Source organism: Citrus sinensis, chromosome 7 (assembly GCF_022201045.2).
Source record: "Citrus sinensis cultivar Valencia sweet orange chromosome 7, DVS_A1.0, whole genome shotgun sequence".
In the NCBI taxonomy this organism is placed as follows: Eukaryota; Viridiplantae; Streptophyta; class Magnoliopsida; order Sapindales; family Rutaceae; genus Citrus; species Citrus sinensis.
The window spans coordinates 9,971,992-9,981,246 of NC_068562.1; the positions used below are offsets into that span (position 1 = coordinate 9,971,992).

A 9,255-nucleotide genomic window follows, 5' to 3' on the forward strand; every position below is an offset into this window, starting at 1 on the left:
TTTCTGTATATTTATGAAATAACTATTGATTTTACTTTGGTAAATTTTTTTAAAAGTAAGGTAAACATCTCAATCCTCTGTAGGTTTGTGGCTGTTTTATGAGCTACGATTTTCTATAGGATTGCATGTAGATGATACATTTTTTCTTTTTTCTTTTCTTCTTCGGTGAAGATATTAAAAATTTAGTTTTTGTTATCATGTGAAGCGAAAATAGTCCCCATTTCAAGGATTAATGGGCCACTAATTTCGTCTTCTTAAAAGAAAATTATTTGCATTTATTATATGTCATGTTAATATAGAGAATTTTTTTAAAAAAAAATTTCTTTTTTGGATGAATAAAAGTATTTTTTGATAAATATTTTACAATCATATTTTAAAAAAAGGTTTATTTTAAAAAAATTTCACTCCTCTTCCTACATAATTTTAGAATTTAACATTATAAATTAATCTTTTTAATCAAAGTAATAATCTTTCCTTCGGTCTGCAAATGCAAAAATTTAATATTATACCTATTGACGATATTTGCTCCAAATTCACGAGAATAAAATTTCTAATAGAATTATGAAATTCTTTACTAGAAATTTGTATGAAAGTCATGAGAGTAGAAGGTGTGATCATAGGAAATTAATATATCCCTGACCGATACAAAAATGATTATAAAGAAAAAAAAAAGTCACGCGCTTATTGTTGAAAAAAAAAAGTTACTTTCCATTTTCCAATTATTAAAGTAATTCTAAAATCGTTGGATCACAAGGATAGGTTTTTAGTTTCTGAGGTCAGGCTTAACGCATGCCGGTACTTTTCTCCACTATTTTCTTAGAATTTTTGGTTTCATTATAAATACCAATCCAATTAAGCTCACACTTACAATCTAAATACTCTCATCTCATGGAAATAACTCATTCTCTCAGTATGATGAGCAGATTTCTCTTACTCCATTGTTTGTTTCTTATTTTCTTATTTATCGCAGCTGCAACAGCCAACACAGGTACTATTACCACAGACCGAGATGCTCTGCTTGCCCTGAAAGCTCACATAACTCATGATCCAACCAATTTCTTCGCCAAAAATTGGAACACAAGTACTCCTGTCTGCAATTGGACAGGCGTCACTTGTGATGTCCATAGCCACAAAGTCGCAGTCCTGAATGTTTCTGGCTTAAATCTCACAGGCACCATCCCTTCTCAACTTGGGAATCTTTCTTCTCTGCAATCACTCGATCTTAGTTTTAACCAACTTTCTGGTTCCATTCCCTCCGCCATCTTCACCACATATACGCTGAAATATGTTAGTTTCTGCAGAAATCAGCTCTCCGGGGCTTTCCCTTCTTTCATATTCAACAAGTCTTCTTTACAACATCTTGACTTTAGTTTCAATACACTGTCTGGTGAAATTCCTGCAAATATCTGCAGTAATCTTCCTTTTCTGGAATATATTTCTTTGTCCCAAAACATGTTCCATGGCGGAATACCGTCCACTCTTTCAAATTGTACATATTTGCAAAAATTAAGTCTGTCATTAAATGATTTCTGGGGAGCCATACCAAAAGAAATCGGGAACTTGACCAAACTTAAGGAATTATATCTTGGCCGTAACGGACTCCTAGGTGCGTATGATCGTGGAGTTAATGAAAATTGTTCCATGAGTTGTAATATGAATAATGTTCCATAATACAGTTTGCACACGTTGATTAATTTTCAGGAGAAATTCCTCGAGAGTTTGGCAATCTTGCCGAATTGGAGCTGATGTCGTTACCAGCAAACAAACTCCAAGGTACGATTTAAACTTTTTGCAATTTTATTTTAGCTCTGCTTGCTTCTGTATTCATTCGCTTGTTCTTTAATTATGCTATGGTTTTTTTTTTTCTTTCAGATAGAGATAAAGCTTGTGTGTGTGTGTGTATATATATGTTTATGTTTTGTAATTTTCTTTCGTCATATTGCCACTTCCATTTTGAAGCTACCAATTGAGTTGATCAAAATTAATGATGTTTCTTTCTTATTCTTCTCGGCCTAATTCCTATATAGTTGAAGAGTTGATTGTTATCACGATATTCTTCAGGCAATTATTATTATTATTATTTTTTCAAATATGAACTATCTAATTGTTTGCGCAAATATTTATTTGCTTAATTTGCAGGAGAAATTCCACAGGAGCTGGGGAATCTTTCAAGATTGGAGATATTACAGCTGTCTGATAATTTTTTAACCGGTATCATTTCCTCATCTATCTTCAAATTACTCCTCTCCATTGAATTTGAAATTTTCATTTAATGACTTAACAGGTAACTTCTCTTGTGACATATATATGTGTGTGTGTGTGTGTGTGTGACATCCACGACTTAATTAAAAGATTTCACGTTTCTTACTATAAATTCTGATATGGGGATGTATCATTACCATTATCTAACATTACCTCGATTTTTTATTTGAAATTAATCTGTGTTTATGCAAAATTTTGTAGCACTTAAAAAAAAAATATAGAAACACTTGAAATAAATCATCAACCTTTCTTCTTTATTGAATTTGGATTTCTCAAAAATTATCTTGACAAGTATGCTTCACTAATGATATAATGCATGTGTGACAACTTCATAAAATAATTTCCATGGAATCACTAATTATTTTTAGATAATTGGAGATGCCATCAATAATAAATAATTTCTTAACAAGCACCACACCAAAAGAAATCGACAACATTAGTAATCTTAAAGTGTTATATCTTTACAACAATAGACTGCAAGGTACGTATCCTGACAGAAATTTTTATCTAAATAAAATTTTATTAATCACTTGTGATATTTTACCGTATCAAATTAAATGATGATCGCTCTTAGACTATCATGAAGGCTAGTAGATAAATTAGAATTTTTTTTTAGTCATCAATCGCGTGATATTTGACCTTAACGAATGATGTTCAATCGTAGAATTTGGGACACCTTGAAGGTTAGTAGCTAGAAAAATTAGGAAATTGTTGAAAGTTTTGAAATAAATGTTGAGAACTAGTTTTAGCGAATAAATATGAAAAATAGGCTAGAAGAAATTATTTTACTAAAATAAGAGTTAAAACGAGCGGAGAAGTACAATAATCATGACTTGGGCTTGCTGTGTACTTATTTTACTTGGGCTTCGGGCTTCGTTACCCGATTAGGTTATAGCTATTTATATATAATAATTAAAGCATACTAAAGCTAGCGTTGATGTACGGATGAGTGGCGTCAAAAGTGTATATGTTTTTATGTATTAGTATTCTTTGAAACAAATCTGAATATAATTCTTTCAAGATACAGATGAAATACCACATGGAATCGGAAATATTTTACCGCGATAAGAATTTATAGATTCATTGTAGTAGCACATATAAAATAGACCAAGAATTTAGTTCCAAAATACATTCATATCTTCATATAAATTTTACATTACTAAATTAAATTAATATCAAACTATTTTGTTTCTCTCTCTATGTTATTTTATTTAACAATGATATGTCATATGAACATTGGAATTAATAATATTTATAATTACTTAGTAAAATTATAAATTTAATACTTTGTTAACATTTTATCTACGGATAATAATTAAACTTAAACTCGTTTTTTTTTTAAATTTTAGTTATGCATATTCATTTCATTAATATAAAACTGCATATTTATACTAATTTACCATTATCAATAAAATGCTCTGAGACAAACTATCTAATTTATATTAGTATATTTAAAATACTTGCATTTATTATATTTTGAAAAAAACGATTATTTGCATTTATTAAAAACCTTTGGATTCAAATTTTCTTAGTTACTAAAGTGAAAGGGTATAAATGTATGATAGTCAGAAACGGATTTGTACGATCATTTTTCAATGCATACATTTAAGCAACTAGATGTCATCTTCCCTAATATTATATTAAGCCATATGTTAATTTGCAGGAGAAATTCCGCTCGAAATCTTACAAAATTCGAGATGTTATGGCTAAGTGATAATTTCTTGACACCTGGGCTTCAGTACTAATGATATGCATGTGTGCCAACTTCATAAAATGTATTAAAATGTAATCACTAATTATTTTTAAATAATTGGAGATGCTATTACTAATAAATAATTTCTTAACACACACCATAGTAAAAGAAATCCGCAATTTTACTAATCTTGAAGAGTTCAAGGTACGTATCATGACATAATTGTTCATCTAAATATACTTTTAGTAACCACTCAGTGATATTTTACCTTAACCAAGGATGGTTATTTTTAAAATATTGTCAAGATTAGTAAGAAATTTAGAAATTGTTGATTTGCTTATAAATAAATTTAGTGTTTAGCATTTCAATTGGAAAACTTGAACGAAATGTTAATAACTTAGAGTCTCCATGTTATAACCAGAAATTTGAAAAGAAATTATTTTACTGAATTAATTTATTTTATCTTATTGTAATTGAAATACTGCTGAGGCGTTTTTTCGTTTTTGCTGTTACTGAGGCTTGATTCACTTTAATAATAGCAGCTACCGACCTAGCCTTTTACTTTTCGTACATAGTCTACCTATCTCTCACCTATTGCTTACTTAAATCGCATACATATTTTACCTACTTATTTTTATAAATATTAGTAAAATACATTTTATTACATTTCTCCCGTAAGTTCTCTAAATGTGCGTTATTAATACCTAACTCTCCCTGTTAATTTACCTCATAATCTATCGACCACTTAAATCACATATATATTTTACCTAAATTTTACCCAAAAGAATATTAAAATAAAATAAAGAAATATGTGCTGCAATTTGTATATAACTAATAAAGCATTGACGGTATGTAGCGTTTCAAAAATTCATGAGTGGTTTTTCTTGTGTGCTAGTACTTGTAATTATTGGGTAGCATATAAATGGCTTTTTATTATATATGTGTGTCCGTTGATAAATATTATTTATTATTTGAAAAATAATCTGAATATAATTCTTTCAAAATACAGGGGAGATAATACATGAAATTGGTCATCTCCATAATCTGGGGTTTCTGGACCTCAGTCAAAACAAATTACTTGGTACTATCCCAGCTGCAATCTTCAATGTGTCAACACTCAAAGCATTCGCTGTTACAAATAATTCTCTCTCGGGATGTCTTTCGTCCATCACAGACGTCGGACTTCCAAATCTTGAAGTGCTTTATTTGTGGGGTAATAATTTCAGTGGCACAATTCCTCATTTCATCTTTAATGCTTCTAAGCTCTCTAAGCTAGCGTTGGAAATGAACTCATTCTCCGGTTTTATTCCCAGCACATTTGGCAACTTAAGAAACCTTGAGTGGCTGACTTTATATGATAATAATTTGACGTCTTCAACTCTAGACTTGAGCTTTCTATCATCGTTGTCAAATTGCAAGTCTTTAACACATATTTCCTTATCAAATAATCCACTAGATGGCATTCTTCCAAGGACGTATGTCGGTAATCTTTCTCATTCTTTGAAAAACTTTTACATGTACAATTGTAATGTTAGTGGTGGCATCCCTGAAGAGATCACCAACTTGACCGACTTGACAACCATTGTTTTAGGAGGCAATAAATTGAACGGATCAATTCCGATTACTCTTGGCAAATTACAAAAACTTCAAGATGTGGATCTTGAATATAACCAATTAGAAGGATCAATCCCAGACAGTATTTGTCTTTCAGTTGAACTGTATGAGTTGGAGTTGGGTGGCAATAAGCTTTCTGGATCAATCCCTGCATGCTTCAGTAATATGACTTTTCTGAAAGTACTGTCGTTGGGTTCCAATGAGTTAACTTCTATTCCCTTAAATTTTTGGAGCCTTAAGGATATCTTGGACCTCAACTTATCATCAAATTGTTTTAGTGGCCCACTCCCATTAGAGATTCGAAATTTGAAGGCTTTGATAGAAATTGATTTTTCGATGAATAATTTTTCAGGCATCATCCCAATGGAAATTGGAAGCCTAAAAAATCTAGAAAATCTCTTCTTAGAATATAACAGATTAGAAGGATCAATTCCTGATTCATTTGGTGATTTGATAAGCTTGAAATCCTTGAATTTGTCTTATAATAATCTCTCCGGGACTATTCCTGTATCTTTAGAGAAGCTCTCATATCTTAAAGATCTAAATCTTTCTTTCAACAAGCTAAAAGGAGAAATTCCTAGGGGCGGATCTTTTGGAAACTTCTCAGCTGAATCATTTAAGGGAAATGAATTATTATGTGGTTCACCCAATTTACAAGTCCCACCATGCAAAGCTAGCATCCACCGCACATCAAGGAAAAATGCTCTTATCCTAGGGATTGTCTTGCCATTTAGTACTATATTTATGACAGCAATCATTTTGTTCATCATAAAATATCAAAAAAGAGAAAAAGGGCCACCAAATGATCCTAATATGCCACCAGTAGCAACGTGGAGAAGGTTTTCATACCTAGAACTCTTTCAAGCAACAGACAAATTCAGTGAAAACAATCTAATCGGCAGAGGAGGTTTTGGCTCTGTCTACAAAGCAAGAATTAGGGATGGGATGGAGGTTGCAGTGAAGGTTTTCAACCTGCAATGTGGAAGAGCATTTAAGAGTTTCGATGTTGAATGTGCAATGATGAAAAGTATTCGCCATCGAAACCTTGTCAAAGTTATTAGCAGTTGTTCAAATGAAGAGTTTAAAGCATTGGTATTAGAATACATGCCTCATGGAAGTTTGGAGAAGTATCTGCATTCAAGTAACTACAGTTTGGATATTTTTCAAAGATTGAACATAATGATAGATGTTGCATCAGCTTTGGAATATCTACACTTTGGTTATTCAGCTCCAGTAATTCACTGTGACTTAAAGCCCAGCAATGTATTGTTAGACGATAATATGGTTGCTCACTTGAGTGATTTTGGCATTGCAAAGCTCTTAACTGGAGAAGATCAATCTATGACTCAAACACAAACACTTGCCACAATAGGCTATATGGCACCAGGTTTGTTCTATATAAACATTTTCTCTTTCTTGTAAACTTCCTAATAAGTTACTTATGTTTCATGATCTTCATTAGATGAGGAAATTATTATTAATAATGTATCTTATGATGTAACTGTTGCAATTCATAGAGTATGGAAGAGAAGGACAAGTATCCACCAATGGAGATGTTTATAGCTTCGGGATTATGTTAATGGAAACTTTTACTAGGAAGAAACCCACAGATGAACTTTTTAATGGAGAAATGACATTAAAGCATTGGGTTAATGATTGCCTACCCATTTCCACTATGGAAGTTGTTGATGCTAATTTGCTAAGTCAGGAGGACATACATTTTGTTGCAAAAGAGCAATGTGTGTCATTTGTCTTCAATTTGGCTTTGGAGTGCACTGTGGAATCTCCTGAGCAGAGAATCAATGCAAAAGAAATTGTAGCAAAACTCTTAAAAATTAGAGACTCATTACTTAGAAATGTTGGAGGCAGATGTATAAGACAATCAAATTTAAATTGATTCTGCCCCTCTTTCATTGCTTGCTATCTTTTTCAGAGATTTGAACGATTATCCTTCATACAAGTTTTGTTGATATGTTTTGTTATTGCTCTTGCTCATGTTTATTTCTCTCTTACTTTAATTTGCATGCATGCATTTTCGTTCTCTTTCATGTTTGGGTTGGTTTGTATGTAGTTTGTTTTTTGGGGTAAGGTTCATTATGTCCTCACCCTAATTACATGCATCCTTTTTATTTTTATTCAATAAAGCTTCGTTATTACTATCGAGGTTTATTGAAAGGAAATTTTCAATTGATTTTCTTTTCTTTGACTAGTAATGGAAATTCTAATCTTTATAGTGAATAACTTCAATGATAGAATGTGTGAACATATTTAGTATGTTGAAAATGATCATTAGAGAAAACAACAAGTATCAAGGAATAAGATGTAATTAAATTGATTGGACAGTTAAGATATCGATTTAATTAACGAGGTGGTACAAAGGATTAAGCGGTAAAGAAATCAATGTGGCTTGAGACGAATGATTATTCGAACATACAATTATGGAGGTCAGTTCCAATCTTATAGTGGAGTAAAGTTGGAATTAAATGATTAGGCTTATTTAATTACAGGCTTAATTGTTGTAGCCAATATCCTATGTTCCCAAATGATCCCCGGGTTAGCTCATTTAATTGACTGCACCACTACTGAATTAATAAGCAAGATAACTAACTATTTGGGTCAAAAGCCTAAATATATCATTTAGAGGGAGGCTCCATTTAATATGCTTGTGTGTAAGGGGCCTTATGTTATTTTACAAGGTGGGCCCCCTATAGAAAAAGCAAGTAACTTGACTTTTGATTTTTATTATTTAGAGCCTAGGGTTTTCACTAAAGGGAGATATAAAAAGACTTATTTTCTCAAAAGAAAAAAGTGAGAGCCGCAATACATAGATTAGAGAAAAAGAATTTTTCTCTCTCTAATTGAGAGGAAAATTTTCTCTTGCTAGTTGCTTTTAGTAGTGATAAAGGCGTCCACACGTCAAGTGCAGATCAAATCTGAGTCATAACCTGGAAGATCATTGGTGACAGATCGTGATCTAACAAGCGTGGTGGTGACGGATCGTGATCTAATAGGCATGGTGGTGACAGATCGTCATTAGGGAGCCTAGATTAACTCAGCAAAAAAGCCAAATCAGATTGTCAAGGTATGAGATCGATCCTAAAAGTTTTTTTTAAAAAAAACTGATTTTTCCCCGACAAGAAATTCACGGATCAATGGCTTCTTATTGTTTCTTTTAGATGACAGCTTGCAATCTCTGGGTGTGCATTCATAATGCCTTACATGAATACAAGAATGAAGGTTGCCCCCCCCCCTCCTCTTTGGGCCAATTGCAGTTTTGATAACAACTCAAATCGGTGTGGTAGAAAGCCTTGCCCCAGACCTCCGCCATTTTCTCTTCTACCACAATTTGGGGAACCTAAACTACTTACTTTTTGCCAGTTTTTCTTGAAATATTTTTGAGAAGAAAACCAACAATACATTTTATGATTTGGGCTGTTTTAAAGATCTTTGCTTGATACCTCTGCTACCGGTTTTCAGCAGAGTGCCCAAAAATAATCAGTGCACGCACTATAGGCTCTATTATTATCAGTAAAAAGCATTAATGACATATATTGGGATCGACTTTTTTATTTGGGAGTGGAAGCATGCTTGAAAGAGTTGAGTGGTGCATCTTGTTCAAACATGCCAATTCCATCTTATGAAATAGGAGTTAGACTGAACAACGTTATGTCTTCATTATCATTTCA

At 32.3% G+C, this 9,255-nt stretch overlaps 1 protein-coding gene across 1 annotated transcript; it reads left to right on the forward strand.

Moving 5' to 3' along the window:
* Positions 1-865: 865 nt before the first annotated feature.
* LOC127903763 (probable LRR receptor-like serine/threonine-protein kinase At3g47570) lies at positions 866-7,494 on the forward strand. Its single transcript, XM_052444502.1, has 5 exons — positions 866-1,606; positions 1,702-1,773; positions 2,140-2,211; positions 4,965-6,956; positions 7,087-7,494. The coding sequence occupies exons 1-5, from the start codon at positions 889-891 to the stop codon at positions 7,464-7,466; spliced, it is 3,234 nt and encodes a 1,077-aa protein (XP_052300462.1). The 5' UTR covers positions 866-888; the 3' UTR covers positions 7,467-7,494.
* The last annotated feature ends 1,761 nt before the right edge of the window (positions 7,495-9,255 follow it).